Source organism: Mustela nigripes, chromosome 14, assembly GCF_022355385.1.
Source record: "Mustela nigripes isolate SB6536 chromosome 14, MUSNIG.SB6536, whole genome shotgun sequence".
NCBI classification, from domain to species: Eukaryota; Metazoa; Chordata; class Mammalia; order Carnivora; family Mustelidae; genus Mustela; species Mustela nigripes.
Window position 1 is genome coordinate 8,292,126 of NC_081570.1, and position 22,089 is coordinate 8,314,214.

Here is a 22,089-nt window from a genome sequence, read left to right on the forward strand (position 1 = left end):
AGAGCTGCCCTTGGGTCAGGGCGCCACATTCCTTGCTCCTCCCCCCAAGGGCCTCTAAGCAGCTCCACAAGACACTTCCAGGAATGGAACAAAGGCTCCCGGCCAAAGTCACCTCCAGCCCAGAAACCAACACCCTGAGTCAGGGGTCAGGACCCAGCCAGGAAGGCGGAGCCCACCTGCCCTGGCAACCGTGGCCCCAATGACACCTCCCACTTAAGGTTTGCTGGGTGTGTGGGGCACGCCCACTCCTGGCCCCCTTACCTTCCAGAACATGAAGCTGACAGGATCGACCACCGTAGGCTGGATGATCTCCCGCCCAGGGAAGATGCCCCAAGTGACCGCGTTGGGCTGCAGCTCAGGGGCATTGGTGATGTTTTCACCCTGAGGGCAGACGGGGGGGTGGGGGGGTGGTCAGAGCAGACCTCGACAGCGACAGCGTAGACACTGCAGTCATCTTCTTGCCTGGGAACTCGCAGGGGTGGGTGGTGGTGGTGGAGGAGGCTTTGCTCCAACCCCTCCACCTGCCCCTCCCAGCCCTGCAGCTCCGGGAAAGGGGGATTGGGGCACTTCCTTCCTCCTCCCTGTGCTCCTAGCTCCACACCCCCCACATCGCATCCCCTCATCCAGACGTCCTGCTGGCTCCTGCTGGTTCCCTTTACGGGTCTGTGGATCTGTTGCTGTGTGTCGGCCCAGCCAGGCTGCCCCTTGCTACTTGGCTTGACACAAGGGCCGCTGTGATTCTAGTCTTCCCTGGTCCTGTTATCCACACCCCGTCCACCGTGACCTGTCTATGACAAAATGGGGAGCCAAGCCATTGCTGCTGGGAAAGGCTCCCTCTGGCCTTTAGGGGAAACCCCAAGCCCCAGCAGCACAGTCAGTTCTCTTAGCCTTACTCTGAACCCACCCAGCAGTGTCCCCACAGGCCGGCAGACAACGCCTACGCAGCCCTCCGCCCATTCCCCATGATGCCTGCTCCTTGTCCTCAAAGATTCCAACCACAGGGGACCCCTCCAAGCCCTTCCTGACGTCCCAGATTAGATGTCCCTTCCCTGGGTCCCCAGCATCCCATACTGAACCTTACTGTTCAAAGTGTACCCCGACTTGTAATTGCCCACGGACTGGGCCCCCTCCCTATACTGGGGGCCCTCTGGGCTGAGAGCAGGGGCCTGGCTCTGGGCATATGTTCCCACCACGCCTGGCCAGCGCTAGGTGCTCAGTGTTTGCAGACGGATGGAGTAAACACGGTGCCCTCAGCTCCTGGACACGGGGCCTGCTGAGCGCTGGCTAAAGCCCGGGGCTGGCCTACCTTGACGTCCACGATGTGGTAATTAACCCGGAGCTCGTACTTCTTCAGCACCTGCAGAAGCGCCCCCACCGTCTCACGGGAAGTGAAGAACTCCAAGTAGGCCTATGGGCGGGTGGGGGGGCAGAGACCAGCACATCAAACCCAGTCCTTGCACACACCCCTGCTCTGTGTGCACCACGGCTGGACGCTGGCCCTCCCGACACCCCGGGGAGGCGCCCTCACAGACACATGTGGCAGGACTTGAGGCCCTGGGGCTAGCATGGCCACGTGGACCGAATCACAACTGCAAGCAGGGGAGAGGGGAGCATGCATGTGGGCTTTCTCCGTCTAGACAGGTCTGAGGGGCAGCTGCCTCCCTTCTCCCAGCCAGGGAAGGCCCCACGGAGAAGCCGCTTCAGAAGCCGGACGGGAGGCCCGTTTGGTAAGCTGAGCCACAGGAGGGTCCCCGACACATCCCAGCTGCCCCACTCACTAGAGGCTAACAGTGACCCAGGGTTTCTCCAGCACCGAGGGCCTGTCCGGGATGAGGCCGGGTTCGTGGCCTGCAGGGGGAGCATGGCTACCCCCATCCCACAGATGAGGAAACTTAGTCAGGAGAGGCCGAGCCATGGGGCTGCACTGAAGGGAGACAGCGGGGCAGGGACTGAAAACCCAGCTCTTTCCAACTCCAGCGCCCACGGCTACAGTTCTAGAATGGCATTTTAACTCTAGGAGCCCTAGGAGAAAGGTGTCAACTCGGGACACCAGTAGCAGTTCCATTCACGAATGCGTCCTTCGTGCTTCCCACGTGCCAAGCACGTGCTTTGTTCATTTCGGCCCCAGAGCATGACGGGCTCTCTCTGCCTTTTACAGAAGAGACAGCTAAAGCGCATGGCAGTCAAGTGACCTGCATCCCCAGGTCTGACTAAACACGGGAACTCCTGTCCGCACCGTCCTCTGCCCCCCAGAATAAAGAGACCCCAGGGAGGGACGGGAGCTTCTCTGTCCCCATCTCCAGGGAACCCCCAGGGGCCGGCCAAGGTGGGCCAGCCCTGTGTGTCCCTGCCACACCTTCTGGAAGACATAGCCCCCATTGGGGCCCCAGCCCACGACGGGGTCGGAGGACGGCTTCCCGTTGATGTTGGGCTGCGAGTTGATGGTGAGGATCCCCTGCCGGTTCACACGCAGCAGCTCCTCCTTCATCAGGCTGGTCTCGGCCGCCAAGGGCTCATCATTCCAAGGGAGGCAAGTCACCTGGGGCAGAGGGGAGCCAGGCTGGGACAGCGACCACACCGGCCACCCTGGGCACCCTTCCTCTCGCAGACTCCACCCCTGCGTCGGTCAGCCCCTCTAGGTGTCCCAGGTGGGGACTTCCCAGCTCACCCTCCTCTTTGCGGAGGTGCCCCATTCAGACAGAGATGGGAGGCTTGGGTGGGGATGGGCAGGGGGAGACAGGGCAGGGGGGTTAACCAGGAACCCCACCCCAGCATCACTCACCTTATAGCCATGTTGGTTGGGCTCTCCCGAGAGGTAGTGTGCAAAGACTTCAAAGACGCTTTCTTCGCTGGTCAGCTCCTCCCCCCACATCTTCAATAGCTCTTCCCTTGGGGACTTACTCTTCAGGTAGAAGAGGTAGTAGTCCTTCAGCTCCCCGAAAGCTGGCGAGGAAGAATTGCCCCTGGCAGAGAAGGTGCCCAGAGGGCAAGGCATACTCCTGACCTGGGGCTCCTGACAGAGGGACAGTTGTGCCCACTTGCCCAAGGGGCATTCCTATGAGTCCTGTCCCACACTGCTCCCCAAACAGCATGCCAATAAGCAGGCAAACTCCCTCTGCCTCCCTCCCAAGAAACAGGATGCACTGGCAATGGGTTGCCTGTGGGTGCTCACCAGCGGCCATTGGGGAACTCATCCCACTCTTGCGTGCGGTAGATGTAACTCTTTGGTCTGGAGGCCCAGAAGATGGGACGGACATCTTCCTCCCGGCGCTTTGGGTGGGCACTGACGGCCCAGGGCAGGGGACGCCTGGGTGAGGATGGAGACAGGATGAGTAAGGGACAGGCTAGAGAAAGCAGGAAAGGTGGGGGTGGGGAGAGTGGGGACAGCAATCAGCCGGAGTTCTCTGATCTGACTATGCATGGAGTTCCCACTGAGACAGAAGCCTAAGTGTACGGCTAGCCATGGCAGACACCCCTCTGCATCGCCACGGTAGCCAGCACTGCTAGGGCCTGCTCATTCTGTGACCTCTCTGCCTTGTCTGCCCATCTGACTTTCCCCTGTGCCTCCCAGGCCCAAATTCGGGGCCAGTGGCGTCACCTGGGATCCTCAATCCACATGCCCAGACGCTTCAGCACCTCTGTGGTGGCCATCTCGCGGTTGAGGGTATAAAAATGGAGGCCTGGCACCAAGCCACTGGCCAGAAGCTCCTGGCACAGGCTCACGGCCTGCTCAATGCCATAGTTTCGGATGGCATCGTCATTGTCTTTGATCGGCTCAATCACGTCCTTGATCTGCTGCGGCACCTCCAGCTTGGACAGTTTCACGAGCTGCCGAAGGGAATGGTAGCCCTGTACGAGACACAAAGGGCTATGGGGTGCCGTCTCCCAGCCCGTCTCTCCCCCGAAATACTTACCACCCTTTCCATCCCACCAGGCCTCCTGGCCAGCTGTACTGTCACACAGAGTGACTCAGAAAGCCAGTCCAGGTTGCAGGAGTACCCCCGCCTCGTCCAGCTTCTTCCACTCAGTGTAGCAGCTGCCTACAGCACTCCCGCCCTTGGGCTGAGCTAGCCCTTCCGCCCCTAGGTGTGTTTATTGATAACTTGGTGCACATCAAGGCCAGTGGCTCCCAAGCTGCACTGATCATCAGCACCACCTGTAAAATTTAACAAGTAACATGCAAGTTCTCAGGCCCCACCTCAGACCTATTCAATCAGAACTTCCAGACAGGAGATCTGGAAATCTACCTTTCAAAACAAGTTTTTCAAATGATTTTGATGACAGTCAAGTTTGGGGAAACACTGATTTTTTTTACCAAGATTTATAATGAAAGATATAATCCCTTTTAGGGACACTGGTCAGCAGGTCCCTCCAACAGACACTGGTGCTGTTTTGGGGGCAGGGGGGTGGCCCAAAGGGGACCATCGTGGGGAGGCATGTTGCACCCATCTGAAGGGAGAGCTCCTGAGCATCAGGCACTGGATTTCACGCCAGGGCTCTGGCCTGCGCTGGGAGGGGGATGGAGGGAGGCCACGGAACCTCCTGGGACCCTCACCTGAATAGGAAAGATGCCGGGGAGGATGGGGCAGGTAATGCCTATCTCGCTGCAAGCCTTAACAAAGTGGAAGAATGTGTCAGCCTCAAAGAAAAGCTGGGTGATGATGAAGTCGGCTCCTGCGGACACCTTCTCCTTCAAGTACTTCAGGTCGGCCTCAAAGCTCCCTGCGTCGGGGTGGCCTTTGGGGTAACCTGCCGACAGGGATGACAGTAGGGAGAGGCTGGCTCCCACATACATGCTCAGGATGAGTGAGGAAGAGACCGGAAAGTTGGGAGCAGAGAGCCCTCTGCCTCAGAGGTTCTTGACCCGTGCAACACCGCAGCAGACAGGCCAAGGTGGTGAGCGGCTGTGCTTCTCACTCTAGCCATGACCCTTGGTGAGAGGTGGCCTAGGGCGACCCGCCCAAGAGTTGGGGGGAGGGATGGCACCCACTCCCTGTACTGTCCTGCCTCAGGTCCATGGCAAGCGCCGAGCAAATCCGGCCAGCATGCTGGGGCCACAGAAAAGAGAAAATGTCACTTTTAGCACGGGTCTGGCAGCATCTGGGGTCCTAGGCTGGAGTCTGGGCACTGGATTCAAAACCGTGCTTTTATTTTAACACGAAGATTACTCAGGGGTCCAAGAGAGTGGACATTAGAAACCACGATGCCCAGGGAAGAAGCGAAGAAGGTAGGCACGTTCCATCTGAAGGGGAGAAGGGAGAGCAGCCCGGAACCACTTCCAAAAGCCCAAAGGCCTGTCGCAGGGGAACAGGGATTCGCCTTCAAGTTCCTTATTAGTCCGAGTCTGTGTGGCTTCTGATGCCAGAGCCAGGATCGGTCCCAGAGAGCTGCCTGACCCTGGAAGGAGCAGCCCCACCAACAAGTAACGAGGTTCTGGAGACCGCGTGCCAAGGATGCCAAGGGCGGGATTGCAGAACCGCCTGGAGGCAGGACCCCGTGTCACCTGGGCTGCTTACCAGCTCCGTGAACCCTATGTTTGCTTCCTTCCCTGAGCAACTGAACTCACAAGCAGGACGACTGTAGGCCTGCAGGAAGCTACAGGGGAGCGCTGGCTTCCTGAGCCCAAGCCCTGGGCAGGACCCTGAGCCAGGCTGCTGGGGAGCCAAGCTGCTTTGCTATGATAAGGCCTTTCTGTTCTCCAGAAACCCAAAGTCATCAAAAAATGGACATAAAAACCCGTCTCAGGAGGCGAAGGGGTGGGAGGACTGAGCCACCATATTTCACTTTCAATAAGGCCATTTTTCCAACAGCGATTTTAAAAACAAGGAGTTTTTAAAAGCTCAAACTATAGCTCTAAATCCTCAATTACCACCGAACACACGTAGCATGTGCTTACATTTAGATTTTGCCCGTTTACTGTATTTCCAGTCACAGCCAGCGTGGCGTCTCGACCCAGATCATCCTGCTCATCTGCTTTACCACAGGCAGAGCCCCAGGCCCACACCTGCAAGCTCACAGCCCAGCCCGTCTCCGCGCACGGCCACCCAGCGCCTACTGCATATGTGCGCGCTCCCCGATGTACTGGCCGAACGGCGGCCCGTGTGAGCAGGGAATGCTTGAGCAGGTGGAAATGCTCACTTCGCTCCTAACTCCTCACTGGGGCCTCCCAGACTCACCTAAACGCCCCTTTGACTATGAAGAGCGGCTGTGCACATGGGGGCCTAGGACTAAATTCAAAGCCACCGGCGACAGCTTCTTTGAGGCCACGTGGATTAGTTTCTTAAATTCACATCCCTATTCTGTGCTACTTCAGAACGTAGCCATGTTGGTTTTCATGTAAAAATGGTATGATTTCCCCAAGAAAGTTTTGAGAAAAAAAATGGTCATGTCGGGACGACATTCAAGGTAATCCCTGGACTTCTTGCAACCCGGCACACACTGCCTCACCGTACCCAAGCCCTGGCTCAAGGAGCCAAGTCCCGATCCCATCTAGTGGAGCTAAGAGGGAAGGCCACTGCATCCATCTTGAGCAGGTGAGCCCTGCCTCTTGGCTGTAGCCCCTGGAACAGGAGCTGCGCCGGGCCAGTGCCCTCTCCTGAAAGTCTGGAGCGGACTCTGAGACCCGTCAGTCTGGCAGGACTATTGGCTGGAAGCGACTGTGTGCACTCGGGAGCTGGTGGCAGGTCACGTGTGTGCAAGAGCATACACTCAGAGCTCCTGGAAGCGTGGAGCACGTGCGGAGTGGGAGGCAGAAAAGGGAGACTCTGCGGCTCCAGACCGAACGAGGGAGGCCTTGGTTTCTCACTGCTTCCTGGTCCAGAGCCTCATGAGGTCACGTAGCGTTTCCTGACAAGGGTTCCAAAATTCCCTGCCCCCCTAACCCCTGTCTTAACATCCCTTTTTTGTTTAAAGAAGAATAGGGCTGGGAAGCAAGCTAAGAGCATAAAAAGGCAAAGGGATTAAAAACTTAAGGGCCAGTGGCAGCCTGGCAGGTGGTGGATGACAGAATGAGAGCAAAGACAGTGTGACACAGCTCTTGAGCCTCCTTCCCCCGGCACAGGTGCAGGCCCACGACAGCCTGGGTCACTGGGTCCTGAACTGAATGCCGGTGGGCCTTCTGTGCCTCTCTGGGTGTCACGCCTTCCCTTCCCTGTCCTCCCACGCTGGGAAGGCCCAGCCACTCACCTGCCACACAGATGTCAAAGTAGTCCCCGAACTCGCTCCGGATGTGCTTCACCAGGTCCGCGGCATAGCTGAAGCCTCCCTCCTCCTCTTCCCACTGGTCACCCACGGGGTCTGCAAGGGGGGCAGAGGCCGCAGTCACTGGGTCTCACCCACGATCCAGATGGCCTTTATGATCCTTCTCCCTACCCCACCCCCGGGGCCACCAGCTTCTCTGAGATCGAGCCTTGATTTTCCCAGCACAGCACCTGGCAAGTGGCGGCCTGAAAGATGCAGCCATCCCGGCAAGCGCTCGCCGAGCACTGACTCCGCAGGCAGTGTGCTGGCAGTGCCAAGCAGGGGACAGCTGCGGCTCTGCAGTTAGCCTGGAGTATGTGGGACCCCCTCCCTCCCCAGATCTGGGTGTGCTCAGGCACTTCCCCCAACCCCACTGCTCCTCCTCCCACCCTCTTGGAGCTCTTGCCTCCCAGAGGAGTTCCTACTCCCAGGTGAGTCCTAGTGGGGAGCAGCGTCCCACCCAGGTCCCTCTTCCCACACTCGGGTGCATGATGACAACAGGTGCCAGAGGTATGAGGAACTGTCCCCCTCCCCCTCCGGGGATCAGTGCCAGAACCGCACTCTCTGATTGCTGGAGCTGTGTAGCCAGGGCAGTGGGCTATCAGGCAGGGCTGCAGTCCTGACTGAGCTCCGATGCCAAAGCTAAGAGTCAAGAAGTGGGTCCATCTGCGCGGCTCACTACCCACAAGGCTGGCTGACACCACGGGATGGGAGAGGATGCTGAGCTGCTCAGTGGGGGCCCCAGAGAAAAGTAAAGGGCTGTTCCAGGGACAGAAGAGGCCTTCCAGGAAGCAAGATCCCAGTGAGCAGAGGGCTGGCTCCACACCTCCCCGCAACGCCAAGATGTTCTTCAGGCCCAGCCGCTTGGCCTTGTGCAGGTAGCCTGTGATCTGTCCCTGGTTCTGACAGCAACAGGTCATGTGCAGGATGGTCTCCAGGCCACAGTAGTTCACGGCGGTGCTGGCAATCATCATGGAGGAGGTCTCCTTGTCTGAGCCGGGGTCCCCTGCTGGATGCCAGGTCACATCTATGAAGAGGGGACCACCTGCCCCCATCCGATCAAACCTGTAGGTAATTTCTTTCTGAAGAGGGGCTCCTGAGAGCACACGGCCCTACACCACCTTCCCATGGGCTCTGGGAGGGAGGGAGACATCACAGCCAAGTCATAACCAGATGACCCACACTCATATCTGGGCGCTGCTACTTAGTAGCTGTGTGACCTTGGGAAAATTAATCTGACTGGGCCTCCGTTTCCCCATTTCAAAAATGTGCCAGAGAACAGCACTTCATAATAACACTGTGACAATATTACCATAGATGGCTCCACAGCCCTTGGAGTGCCAACAGTGCTTGGTACACATTGAACACTCAGTCCCTGGGAACTCCTGTTACAAAGATGATTTTTTTTTTTAACGATTTTATTTGAGAAAGAGAAAATGAAGGGGGGTAGAGGGGCAGAGGAAGAGGGAGAAGCAGACTCCCCACTGAGTGCCACCTGATATCAGGGCCTGGGCTGTCAGATGCTTAATGGACTGAGCCCCCCAGGCGCCCCAATGAGGATGAGATTGCAGAGATAACTGGTATCAACAATGCAACCCTTTTGTGAGAGGGCAGCCTGCAGCCTTTCAAAGTGCTTGCACTTGGATTATCTTGGGTGAGTTCTGACATTTTGCTGGTCAAAGGTATGGGGAACTCTCTGAGTGGCAAGCAGAGGCTCACTCTAGGAAGAGGAAAAAAGAGGGTGAGCAGACACAAGTTTCTTTCATGCTACACTCCACCCCCTGCCCGCCTCCTTGTGGTGCAGCAGCCAGCAGGCTTCTAGAACACGGCCACGGTTCCTGAACGAGACTCAAGAGTCACAGATGTGCACACACACCTGACTGACCAGCTATAACATGGGCGCCTGGGTTGCCTGGGTTGCTCAGTGGGCTGGGTGTCTGCCTTCGGGTCAGGTCGCTGATCCCAGGGTCCTGAGATTAAAGCCCCACATCGGGCTCCTTGCTCAATGGGGAGCCTGCTTCTCCCTCTCCCTGTTGCTCCCCTTGCTTGTGCTCTCCCCCATCAAATAAAATCTTATTTAAAAAAAAAAAAAAAACCTCTCGTGTCTTTGAACTTCAAAACTTCCAGAGTGACACATGAAACATGCAAGTGGTACAATGCATAAACTTAAAAAAAAAGGAACCACACATCATAAGGTGCTAATGTAATTCGTTTGGCACTTCTAGATTGTGAAAGGTATTTAAGTCGAATTCCTAACGTACTGAAAATGTTCTCTAAGCCACTGCTTTATGACTTCCTAAACTGTATGCATGCGTCAGTCCCAAGTTCTGCCAAAGAACGCAGTCTGAGAAAATCAACATTTTTAACTCGTTGAAGAATGTGTCTTAAAAATTCCAGATGCAGGGCACCTGGCTGATTCAGAGGGTGGAAGCGTCTGCCTCTGGCTCAGGTCATTATCCTGGGGTCCTGGGATCGAGCCCCAGATAAAGTCTGCTTCTCCCTCTCCCTGCCTCCCACTTCCTGCCTCCATATCCCTCTTACTGCCTCCTGCTCACAAGCACGCTCTCTCTCTCTCTCTCTCTCCCAAATAAAATCTTTAAAATAAAACCCAAAGGACTTCTGTGGACAGCTGAGAAGCTGCAGCTCCTGGGTCTACCCTGCTCTTTTCCACCCCTGCTGGCTGCCTTTTCCTGCCCGGTCAGAGTGTGACCCTCCCCGCAGCAGGGCTGTGGCTTTGCCTCCGCGGGGGGGGGGGGGGGGCCCTCATTCTGACCCCACCTCCCCAACTACATCAGCTCACCTTGAGATGAGATTGACAGCCCCCTCGGCCGTCCGAGGAGGGAAGAATTCTAGGGAGAACCACTTGTCCCCAGATTCCATCCTCCGCCTCATCTTCTCCCTGAGTCTGTCGTGGCGCTCGGGGTCCAGCCCAGGTGTGGAACATCTCGAACTCTCCTTAGAGCTCTCGCTGCCACTGCTGCTGCCCTCCGAGCGGGGCGGGGGGCCGCCATCCCCTCTGGGTTCGTTCACCATGGCCAGGTTCCGGCTGCAGGGAGTGGAGGCAGGAGCGTCAGAGGGCAGCAGCCAAGTCCCGGAGCGGCAGGGTCAAGTGAGATGTGGCGTTTCCAGCAGGAAGAAGGCCAAGGAGGGTAAGGGTGACAACGCCCCCGCCCAGTGGCTCCACATACTACAGCTGTGACTGTCTATGCTGCCTCCCTCGACGCTTTGCCCTCCACAGCCGCCTGGCTCCACATAAACCAGCCCCCACCCGGCACAGAAACATGCTCCTTCCGCCCAGGGATCCTCGGTGACAGCTACCTGATGGAGGGCGGCACTGAGAACCTCACCCTGCCAGCCTCCAAAGTCCACAGTCCTAGGCAGGGGCCTCGGGATCTGGAAGGGAGAACCTTGGGTGTTGGACGGTCCATCTCCGCCAGCTGGGACCCAGGGCGGGTGGGGAAGAAACAAAAGGAAACTTCCCCAGCGAGAGGGTGTTCCTCTGGGCGGAGGGAGCAATGACAGGGGAAGAGCCCAGAGCCAGACTAGCTGGGGCCCCGCGCAAGGGGGCGGGGGCAAGGCTTTCAGGCGGGAGGGAGGGCTGAGGCTCCAGTTGCAGAAGCCAGATGGAAGGAGGGGGATGTTGACTGGAGACTGCAGGGCTTGGTAGATAGGAGGCCAACTGACGTTCAGGGTCACCGGATTACTCTCCAAAGAAGGCAGAGCTCAGTCTGGCCCTGTCGGGAACATCTCCTGTTACTTGGAACACTTTGTCTGCACACAGGATGGAAGGAATGTGGGCAGGACAAAGGAGCCAGACTTCTCCTGAGTTCGTGCTACTCCAAAAAGTGGCACGAACTGTCATGGGTTAGACCTTGACACCGGCTGGGTTCCACAAGTAACCGGACCCAAATTCAATTAAGGGCATGAATTTGTGTCCTACTCAGAATAAAAGCTTTTGCATCCATGCCTGCCTTCCAGGCTGTTCTCCGTACACACACCACGCGAGCTGGTTAATTACAGTGACTGCACAATCACCACATACGAAGCCCTAAGCCATGGCAACCACAGGCAGGCCAGCAGAAGGCACGGCGTCACCCGCCAGTTTAGTGGGGAAAATGAAACAAATACTTAAAAACAAGACAGAACAGAATTCTTGAACAGCAGTGGGCAGACACACACTTTTAGCAGTGAAAATCCTCTGTGTGGTGACATGGGGCATCAGAGGAACAACCAGGCCAAGTTAATTCCTTTCAAGGGATAGTCACTGCTCAACCAGGGTCTGCTTATTTGTTTGTTCCTTTTTTTAAGACTTTATTTATTTATTTGACAGATTACAAGTAGGCAGAGAGGCAGGCGGGGGGGGGGGGGGGGGGGCGGGGAGCAGGTTCCCTGCCAAGCAGAGAGCCCGATGCGGGGCTCAATCCCATAACCCTGAGATCATGACCTGAGCCGAAGGCAGTGGCTTAACCCACTGAGCCACCCAGGTGCCCCTGAGCTGGGCTTTTTAACTATGTGGGGGTCCTAGACTCCTGAGAAATGGATGAACTCTACTGCTCCTGTTCCCTGCAACACACACAGGGGCACATTGTACACCCAAAGTCAAGACCAGAGTAAAAACACTTGTAGCAACGATTTTTCTTCCTAGGGACACCCATTTTTTATCCTGATCTAAAACTCCAGCTTCTCAGCAGGGACAGCCAACAGGAGTAAGGAAAGGGAAAAAAATCAAGATCAGCCTAGCTGGCTTTTCTCCTCAATTCAAGACAGTGGCTCATTAATTGTCTGCTGGAACAAAACCAAGAGAGGGGGAGGAAACAGAACTACCTGCCCTTTCATTGATTTAATACAGACTTATTGCCTTCCTAGTAAGTGCCAGGCACGTGCCTTCTTCAGCCTCCTTCCTCACATCACTTCTTACCCTTCTCAAAGCTGGGACTCCCACGGGGCCATAGGGTTGTAATTGTGGATTCATAGTTTTGCCTCCTCTCCAACCCTCCAGGCACCCTGAGACCAGGGCGCGGGATCCTGCCTGTGGCATCCCCCATGCCCAGCACAGTCATCACAGCCAGCATTCTGTGAGCACCAATGGGTCAAGCACTGTCACTCTGTTCTCAAAATGACCCTCTGCCATTTACTGACCACTTGCTTAATCTGTGCCGAGCACCGTGCAGTGCGCGAACACGAAACTCACCCCGCCCAGAAGGGCCAGGGTGGACACCTGGGGGCAGCCCGACACAGCGGGCGCCGGACACTGCGGTACCAGCGGCCTACAGGTGCTCAGCTGGGAGCCGGAAAGACGCCTCCGGCACCCTGCTGGGAGACCACGAATCGAGTCACGCGGTCACTGGGTCAAGGTGGGGGCGGGGACGCGGGCCCAGACCCGGTCCCAGGGGGGCTGAGTCACCACCCCCGTCTCAGGGCCGCCTCCTCCCCGGGGTCCCCTCCGTCCACGCCGGGGACCGAAGGCGAATTTTCCGTTCACAGCTGCAAGTCCCTGGGGGTCTCAGCCATTGGCGGTTACACCAGCCCCCCAACTGAGGGGTCGCGCAGAGCGGCAGAAGCCCACCGCCTAGAGGGGCGGGCCGGCCCCCTCGCTCCCCGCCCCCGGGTGGGTGGGCCTCACTTCCCGGATATCCCTCCCTAGCGACCCCACGCCTCGCCTCCACTCACCCTCCCGTCGCTGGTGACTCAGAACGCGCGCGCCCGAAGCAGCTGTTCGACCAGGGTGTGGGAGCGTCCGGCTCGGGGGGGGGGGGGGGGGGGGGGGGGGGGGGGGGGGGGGGCGGGGGGGGGGGGGGGGGGGGGAGCGGGGTGCGGAGCAGGTGTCAGGTTGCGGAGGGAGGCGGGACCAGAGGGCGGAAACCATCCTTGCGAGCGACCGGAAGTCCGTCCCCAACATGGCCGCGCCCAAGGGAAGAGGGTCTTCCACCGTCATGTGACGCGGGCCGTCGCCCCACCCGTCTGCAGCCACTCCCTGTCTCGGTCCCAGGCTCGAGAGGACCACGTGACACTGTCGGGGGCCAGTCACGTGAGGCGCGGATTCTGGGTGGGAGGGGGTTGGCGGAGGGTTCCAGAGTGGCAGTAAAGGAGGGAGATGGCGGGGTGCAGGGGGTCCCTGTGCTGCTGCTGCAGGTGGTGCTGCTGCTGCGGTGAGCGTGAGACCCGCACCCCGGAGGAGCTGGTAAGGAACGGGCGGAGCCCAGCTGGGGAGGGGGCGGTTGCCAAGGGACGGCGAGAGGCGTTGCCGGGGGTGGGGCCGGGCCGAGCTGGGGCCTCAGGTGGCAGCGGGCGGGGCGCGGGCACCGCATCCTCGGCTCTCGAAGCATCTGCCTCGCTTCCCGTGCCCGAGTCTCGGGTCTTCCTCAGAACCCCTCCCTGGTATCTGCGGCAGAATCCAGGCCCGCTCCGGTTAATCCCATCCACGGTTTCTTTTATTTCCCTGTGAAAGGAGTTTGGAATGAAGCGAGCGTTGTCCAAATGAGCCCCTTCACCGGACTCGGTGCTTATCCAGCGGCTGGCTTAGTTTCTCCAGCCCTTTCTGACTGTATCCCTCACCTTTTCTGGGTCATTGGTAATCCAGCTTCCCTCTGCAAAGCACCCTGGGAAAACTTGAGTTGCTGTGTCCCAGAGTTGACAGGTCCCTTCTGTTTTCAGATTCAGTACATTGTCCGATGGATCCTGAATTTTTTTCTCCTTTATCTGGCATGGGAGATCTTTGACGGGTCCTGAAGACAAGAGTGGTTATTTAGAGAACCTATCAGTAGAAACGAAGAGCTCACCTGGAAGACTATAGCCGCCGACATGACCCCCATCCCAAAAGTGTTTTTTGTTTTTTGGGTTTTTTTTTTTAGATCTTGTTCCCATTTGATAATAGTTCTAGATGGTTTGGAAATAAACAATCAAATTTTAGCAAATACTTATGTCTCTTTCTACTTTTAATCATTTGATATTTAACCATTTAACCATTGTGTGGATCTGTTTTCTAGACCATCCTTGGAGAAACACAGGAGGAGGAGGATGAGATCCTGCCAAGGAAAGACTATGAGGTGAGATTCTTCGTTGCTGCCTGGGGTAAGAAAAGCAGTGAGGGAGCTGGTCACTTCAGACAGAAGCATTAGGATTGTAAGGAGGAATGCTCTTTGACGATCTGTCCCAGGGAGTGAATGGGTAAGAGGTAATTTCCCTCTCTGAAAGGGACTGTTTGACAAGCGCTTTCTCACCATAACCCCAAAACAGGGTCTGATGTGTCTCGATGCATTCATAGATCTGTGGCACCTTAACCTCGATAGAGCATACTATTTAGTTTTACAAGTAGAGACTGAGAGTAAAAGCAGCTGACAGTGCATGCTCATCATAACAGCTGTGGGACAGGAGACCTTCCTTCTCTTCTTAGAGAACTTTCCAGATGACTGTTTTCCTGCCCAAACAGCTTCTCTCTGAAGTGCTCTCTTTTTTAAAAGATTTTATTTTATTTATTTGTCAGAGACAGAGAGAAAGCAGAAACATGAGAACTGCAGGCAGAACAGGCAGAGGGAGAAGCAGGCTCCCCTGCTGAGCAAGGTGCCGGATGTGGGACTCGATCATGGGATCATGACCAGAGCTGAAGGCAGATGCTTAACCAATTGAGCTACCCAGGTGTCCCTCTCTGAAGTTCTCTGTATTGTAGTTCCAGTTCAAGAATAGGATTCTAAGAGTGTGTGTGTTTAGTAAGGCCAGCACTGCTGGAGTAAAACCAAACCAGTTTGCTTTTTTATCATTTAGTTTCTGATAATGTTTCTGTGACTTTTGAAATAACAAAAACAGGCCATGGTTATGATAGAGAATTGTTAAACCATTACAAAAGGAAGTTAGAGAAAAACCCCTTACCCTACCCACTAAAAGATAACTATGAACTTTACTGAATACCCTTTTCCATGCTTACATTCCTGGTTTTTTTTAAATAACAGAAGCGAGATTCTGCTACGTATATTAACATGTTTTCTCCTCAGCTTGAAAACAGTCTTTCTATTGCTAATACATTACTACAGTTTTTTAAAAATTGAGGAATACTTTTTTTATTATGCCACAATTTATTTAATCTGATTTTTCTATATGGTGAACTAGTCTTGACTATTCTTTTCTTCTTCATCCTTAATTGCTTCTTTGAGCAATTCCAAGAAGTGTGATTAATCTTCTATGTTTAGTGCTTTCTTGAAAGTGTCACGTAGGTAGAGGGGTGCCTGGGTGGCTCAGTCAGTTAAGCTCAGGTCATGATCCCAGGGTGCTGGGATTGAGTCCCATATGAGTTTCCTTGCTTAGCAGGAAGCCTGCTTCTCCCTCTCCCTCTGCCACCTTTCCCCTGCTGTGTCTCTCTCAAATAAATAAATAAAACCTTAAAAAAAAGTCTATGAGACAGACTTTAAAAATTCAATATTTTAGGGCAATAACATACTCAGACTAATTTTCTTTTTTAATATTTTATCTTTTTCTGTAGAATTTTGTGGAACTGTTAGGATTTATTAGTATAACATGGAATTTTGAAAAAACTTTCATCATGGAGAATTTCAAACGTAAAGAAGAATGGATAGAATAGTATATTGAAACCCCCTATACTCATCAGTTTCAACATTCATTCAGCTCATGCCCAACCTTGTTTCTTCTGGCTCCCATCCCCTTCCCATATTATTTTGAAGAAAATTCTACTCATCACATCATTTCACCCATAAATAATTCAACTTGCATCTCTAGAGAACAAGGATTTTTTTTAGCACACCACAGTACCATTTTCATACCCAAGAAATTAACAGTAATGCATTGATATTAAATATCCAGTGTTCAGATTTTCCAGTTGTCTTATAAATGTCGTATAATTTTTAATGTTCTGTAATTTTTAAATTATTATTAATTATTATTTATTATTACTCTTTGGCTCTAGTTCCCAATAAGGTCCTCACAGTGCATCTGTTTGATTATCTTTTAAATTTTCCTTAAACTTTTTTTTTTTTAAGTAATCTCGACCCTCTACATGGGGCTCAAACTCAACAACCCCAAGTTCAGGAGTTGCCAGCTCTACCCACCGAGCCCACCAGGTGCCCCCCTTCATCTTTTTGAAGAAGATTCTTCCTTCATCTTTTTTCCCCGTGCAGTTTACTTGACAGAATAATTTTTAGGACTCTGGAATTTGCCAATTGCTCTACCATGGTATAGTTAAATATGCTACAGTGATGGGAATGCTTTTAATGAATCAGAATCAAAAGCATGATATCTACTGATGTATTTTCCAATATTTCTAAAATATTAGTCTCCTTGCACATAGCTGAGAGGTTTGCAAGAGTTAGTAGAGGAAGCCCCATATTGTGCTATTACCTTACACTCCCTCACTGAACCCAGTGATGTCACCCTGACTGTGTGAGTGTGACAAGGACTTTCTGGCAACCTTCCTGTACTCCCTGGAGCTCACCATGGCTTCTCTGCTCCATTCACCCTGCTGTCCCCAAGGCTTCATCTCTCCTTTTACTAAAGTACACTTGTATTTGTAATGCATTTATGTTCACCTGATACGCATGTTTATGTAAATTTTATGGGTTAATGTTTCATGTGAGTCATTAATATTTCTCATGAACTATCTTCAAGTAAGAGCTTCTTCAGAACATTTGCTTTGTATCAGAGCAAATTTAGCTAGACACTTACTCTGAAAAGTCTGCTCAGGTTTGACTAGGGATCAACTAGAAAACCCTTCTGTTGAAAATCTCTCTAAAATGTGCTCTTTCTCCTTCCTGCCTCCCTAAGAGTTCACTGCACCTATTGGAGTGACGTTAGAATCCCTGGTTTGACATCCATTCTCATACTAGGTGGTCTGATTAGCAATAACCCTCTATCTGTGGGGTGGCTGTTAATAGTGGTGTTTTCACGCAGATCACAACCTGTGTTGCTCTTTTGAATTAGAAAAAGGCATCCCTCAGAGCAGAGGACTTAGAATAAAGGACCTCTCCCTTTGGGCCACAGCAGCTCCCCTAGCTCAAGGCCCATTGTGGGTGCTGCTTGTGTAAGCACTGAGGTGACGTTCCTGGTTGAACTTGGGTTGCCTTTCAGTCCTGCTTACCCCTTTGACCACATGCTATTTATAACCTCATTACCTTGGGCAGCCCTGCAGAACACCTATACAAAAATTTTTTTTTTTAAGTTGTTCCCCCCCGGCACCCCCCGACACACACACAAAGAGCAGAATACAACAGAAATAGAAGGGAGTTAGTCATCACAAAGGAGAATGAAACGATATCTGGTTTTAAGAACAGGTCCTATAGGCCCTTGGTACATATTTACAAAATGTCAAATTCAATTTTTAAAAAAAGAAGAGATTGATGTTCTGGTGTTAGGCATCCCATTCTTTTACTTAATAATTTTTGCGTATTTTCCACATCTGTCTCTTTGGATCTTTCATAATTACCTTATTATTATATAGTCTCCTGTGTTTGGGTGTCTGATAATTGATTTCATAAGCTGCCTGCTTATGCCCCTTTTTTAAAAAGGGATTTGGACTTTGGGTATAGATGTAGATGGAACAGATTGTCACATGTCACACCTGTGTTCGGCTGACTGCTAAGTCATGCTCAGAGTGTGGCCACAATGTCTCGTTTGTTTGGCAGCTGATGTGTTGGTAGCAACAGGTTTAGGAAGGAGAGAACACGGCAGACCATTTTCCTCTGTTGCCAGACGGCTGCTTCTCTTAGAAAACATAGAAGAAATAAAATTAGTTCCTTTGAATTGTTTCTCAAGATGTCTCTGGCACACAGGCAGATTTTTTTTGCAGAATATCTGTGTTCTGTGAAGAGAGTCAAAGGAACACGGCTGGAGATGTGGAGATGTACTTTCAGGAGCTGCGTGAAGTCCCTGCCTCTTCCTAACATGAACTGAAAGTTGCTTTTCAGAATAGTCTCCACGTTGGTTTGTCTCGTGACTAACCTCTTCCTCGTAGAAGCTGACTATGGAAGATACTTACAATTAAATGATTTTCTAAATTAATTTGGTTCCGGTGAATTGAAACTTTCGTACATGTAATAGGATAAGTCGGGTAACGCTGGTGGTAGCCGGAGGTCTTTTCAGGTTTTGCAGAAGCAGGAAGTTCAAAGGTAGGTAATTGAAAGCTTTTCCTGAAGCATGAACCTGCAGCTGCGCTGCCGAAACATTCGTGTGCATCAAGCGCAGACTCCCTCGAGGCAGGTCCGGAGGTCCCAGAATCTGCATTTCCAACCAGCTCCTCCCGGGGGGCTGCAGGTCCATTGCCCTGACGAGCCACACTTCGAGTGGCAGGAACCTGAAGCATCAGCCCTTTGCAGGTTTCCGTGATTCTTCCTGTTTGTGACCTGCTCACTCCCGTTTCTCTTCCAGAGTTTGGATTATGATCGCTGTATCAATGACCCGTACCTGGAAGTTTTGGAGACCATGGATAATAAGGTGAGTCCCTTATTGATCTCTTGGGACTGAAGAGATCGTACAGCGGCTTCCCTTTTCCATCTTAATGTCCCCATAGATAGCTTTACCCCATGGCTTTCAGCCACTTTCCTCAGACCTCTGCCAACCAGAGTACCCACTTCACTGCACCTGGCCTGGGCTCTTAGAGCTCATCCTTCTGGGAAAGCAAAGCACCTGTCATACAGATACCACTACCAGGCTTGCTGTCTCTGTGAAATTTAGCCTAAAACTGGTTAGCCAGGATGTGCTACTTCCCTGTTGCTGACAAAACCATATAAGAACCTGAGTCTGTCTTTCCCTGTGTGAACAGAAAGGCCGCAGGTATGAGGCGGTGAAGTGGATGATGGTGTTCGCCATTGGAGTCTGCACTGGGCTGGTGAGCAGGCGGGGCACGGGGGGGCCTGGTGGGCAGGGTGGGGGCATGTGGGTCAGAGGGGCGGTCATTTGTCCTAATAACTGAGACTGCCTTTCTTCAACCCCCAAATAACAATCCTGACACTGTTTTTGGCACTTCTCTTGCTTTGGCTTTATGAAATTGAACCCTACAGCGCTGGTTTTCTTTAAAGCACTCAAAACCTTGGTCAGGACCAAGCTCTTATGATACGGTATGGTTATCAGGTGGACAACGTAGTCAGGGGAGCACTGCATGGAAATTGAGGTCACTAGGGAAAAAGCAGAACAGTGGAACAAAACCAGCCGTTGCACCCTGTCCTTTAGTGTGGCATGCCAGTAAGCAGGACAGCATCGATCTCAGTGAGTTTATTGTGCTGTCCTGGACTTCTGTCCGGCACGCTTCTTGTTTTATCTAAAAGGTGGAGCTGGCGGCTATGGGTAGAGGAATGTGCCCGAATGCACAGGGTTCTGGAGTCCGTTTGCTCACAGATGAATCACAGATAAGAAAAGATTATGAAACACTGCCAGATTGTGTAGTAGCACAAGGCCTGGAATCCTAACTGCTGACCTAACCACTTAAAATTGGGGAAGAGAAACTGGAAAAGTCAGCAGCCAATCAAAATGATATCTGTCACATCTGATTTCTATCATTACAGTGTTCAGGTAGGCTGCTTTTGTCCTTTCGGGCTGCTCTAATAAAAATACCATAGACTTGCGGGGGGCTTAAACAACAGATGTTTATTTCTTCCAGTCCTGGAGGCCAGAAGCTCAAGGTCAGGGTGCCTACAGATGAGTGTCTGGTGAGGGCCTGCTTCCTGGCTCCTGGCTGTGTCCTCACAGGGGAGAAGGGGCCAGACCTCTCTGGGTGTTTCATAAAGCCAGTGATCTTTTTCATGAGGGCTCCACACTCAGGACTGAATCGCCTCCTAAAAGGCCCCACCTTGTAATGCCATCCCAGGAGGGGTTAGAATTTCAGCAGATGAATTTGGGGGGCGGGGACACAAAAGGTCAGCGCATAACAGGTCGTATGTATATATACATATATATATATATATATATATATATATACACACACACACACACACACACACATATATGTATATATTAAAGATTTTATTTATTTATTTGACAGTGATCACAAGTAGGCAGAGAGGCAGGCAGAGAGAGAGGGGAAAGCAGGCTCCCCACTGAGCAGAGAGCCTGATGCGGGGCTCGATCCCAGGACCCTGAGACCATGACCTGAGCCAAAGGCAGAGGCTTAACCCACTGAGCCACCCAGGCACCCCTAGATCATATATATTTTAAGCAGCAGCCTGTTTATCTCACCGGAACTGACTACAAGTTTCAATCTTGACTCTGCGTGATATACCCATAGGATGTAAGCCCGTATTTAGTATGATCTAGCCATAAAGGCTGACCAGTTTTTATTTTCCTAGCATTTGTCAAATTTTTGCTGCAGTAAATTTAGAGGTCCTGGGAACATTTTTCTAGTTAAGACAAAGGGCATTCAGAAGGCCTCTTTGGTAACATTCTATTATGGGGAGAACTTGGGTCGATTTAACTGTTATATTGAAATTTCAAGGTGTCTGTTTTGCTATGTATGTTTCTGGTTGGAAATTTCCCCGTAATAAGCATAATCACAAGCCACCTACTTGTTAGTCTTTCTGCTCCTTTCCTATCACACTCTGTTTCCCAATGCTAGCAACTTCTCCAGTCCCCTCACGTCCCCTCATGTCCCCTCATGTCCCCTCCGGTCCTCTTACATCCCCTCATGCTGCTGGAAGGCAGATTCGCCTTTATAACTTAGCAACCAGCCCTTTTTCTGCGGGCTCTCTTATCCTTCCATCTGTCACAACCTTTTGCTTCAGTGTTTAAAAGCCTCGGGGCATTGGCTTGAGGGAAGGCCAGAGGCTTGAAGCCTTTGATCCTGAATCCACCAAATAACAAGCCTTTCCAGTTCCCCATGAAGCCCAGATCAAAGACTTGGGGCTTAACGTGGACTGCTGGACTATGAGTGATTTTCTCTGCCTTACCACGGTAACCGTTGGCTGCAAATCAAAATACTGACTTAAAAATAGTAATAACAAATATGCAAAAGCCATATACACCTGAGTAAAGAGTGTTTTTCAAACTAATATCCTAAGTTATGTTCTTATTTAGCTAAGAATCCCTGAAGATGTTACTGGAATTCTTCTGAAACTGCCTCCGGAAAATGCTGAGCAGACCCTCACCCAGTTCTGGGTGATTTCTCTAGACACGGGACGGTCTTCCTGGATTTCACATCTTTTCCTGCAGCCTCTCCCTTTGTTTTACTCCTCTTCTCTCAGCTTAGCTGCGTGTGTGCCCTTCTTTTGTCCTCTGGAGGGGCGGTAGGGACAGGCTGGCAGGGAATCTCCTGGCACGTCAGTGACTAGCAGGAAAGGCGTTCACTCTTTGCCTCTTGGTGCCATGGGTGTGTGTGCCAACCGGGAAAGGCCAGGGGGGCTCACAGCTTTGGGGTGAAGTGCATGTGCCACTGAGGGGAAAAACTGAGTGACGGTTCGCCTTCTCTTCACAGGTGGGTCTCTTTGTGGACTTCTTTGTCCGCCTCTTCACCCAGCTCAAGTTCGGAGTGGTACAGACATGTATCCTTTCCACGGCTCTTGGTGTCCCCACATGTCAGCAGTTTCTGACCCTGTTTTCTTATCTCGAGAACAGGAGACATGATTTAGAGAAGAGCTGTTTATTAGCCATTTGGCTTAAGTTTTTATTTATCGTCAAAGGACACAACAGGAAGTCGTTAAGAGAACCTCGTAGTCAGGTTGGTAAGACATAAATGCCACAAAGATGCCTGTTCTTCCCAATCATCTATAAATTCAGTGTAGTCCCAATCAATACTCCAATAGACTTTTTTGTGGAACTGGAAAATTCTCTTCCTAAATTTGTTGGAAAGAGTAAAGGGCCAAAGTATTTGAGACTGTTTTTTTTTTTTTTTTTTTTAATTTATTTGACAGAGATCACAAGTAG

General features: G+C 52.4%; 2 protein-coding genes across 7 annotated transcripts in view; one reads left to right on the forward strand and one right to left on the reverse strand.

Moving 5' to 3' along the window:
- Positions 1-12,991, reverse strand: part of MTHFR (methylenetetrahydrofolate reductase) — a 14,696-nt gene extending 1,705 nt beyond the window's left edge. The window contains exons 1-12 of one of the 5 annotated variants that reach the window (XM_059375585.1): positions 12,910-12,984; positions 10,558-10,632; positions 10,040-10,285; positions 8,066-8,304; positions 7,186-7,296; positions 4,556-4,749; positions 3,599-3,849; positions 3,173-3,307; positions 2,783-2,963; positions 2,357-2,539; positions 1,307-1,408; positions 262-381 (exon numbers count right to left, since the gene is read on the reverse strand). In XM_059375585.1, coding sequence (XP_059231568.1) covers positions 262-381; positions 1,307-1,408; positions 2,357-2,539; positions 2,783-2,963; positions 3,173-3,307; positions 3,599-3,849; positions 4,556-4,749; positions 7,186-7,296; positions 8,066-8,304; positions 10,040-10,272 — 1,749 coding nt within the window. In that variant the 5' untranslated portion in view covers positions 10,273-10,285; positions 10,558-10,632; positions 12,910-12,984. Of the gene's footprint in view, positions 1-261; positions 382-1,306; positions 1,409-2,356; positions 2,540-2,782; positions 2,964-3,172; positions 3,308-3,598; positions 3,850-4,555; positions 4,750-7,185; positions 7,297-8,065; positions 8,305-10,039; positions 10,286-10,557; positions 10,702-12,909 lie in introns of those variants that run through there. The other 4 variants (XM_059375582.1, XM_059375581.1, XM_059375583.1 and 1 more) reach the window with 4 other exon arrangements.
- A 51-nt stretch (positions 12,992-13,042) lies between these two features.
- Positions 13,043-22,089, forward strand: part of CLCN6 (chloride voltage-gated channel 6) — a 30,769-nt gene continuing 21,722 nt past the window's right edge. Inside the window, exons 1-5 of one of the 2 annotated variants that reach the window (XR_009399558.1) lie at positions 13,043-13,420; positions 14,226-14,285; positions 18,607-18,672; positions 19,001-19,066; positions 21,641-21,707. Coding sequence is in view for 1 of the 2 variants with exons in the window: in XM_059375580.1 (XP_059231563.1) it covers positions 13,334-13,420; positions 14,226-14,285; positions 18,607-18,672; positions 19,001-19,066; positions 21,641-21,707 (346 nt within the window). In the remaining variant the exon portion in view is untranslated. The remainder of the gene's footprint in view (positions 13,421-14,225; positions 14,286-18,606; positions 18,673-19,000; positions 19,067-21,640; positions 21,708-22,089) is intronic. The other variant, XM_059375580.1, reaches the window with a different exon arrangement.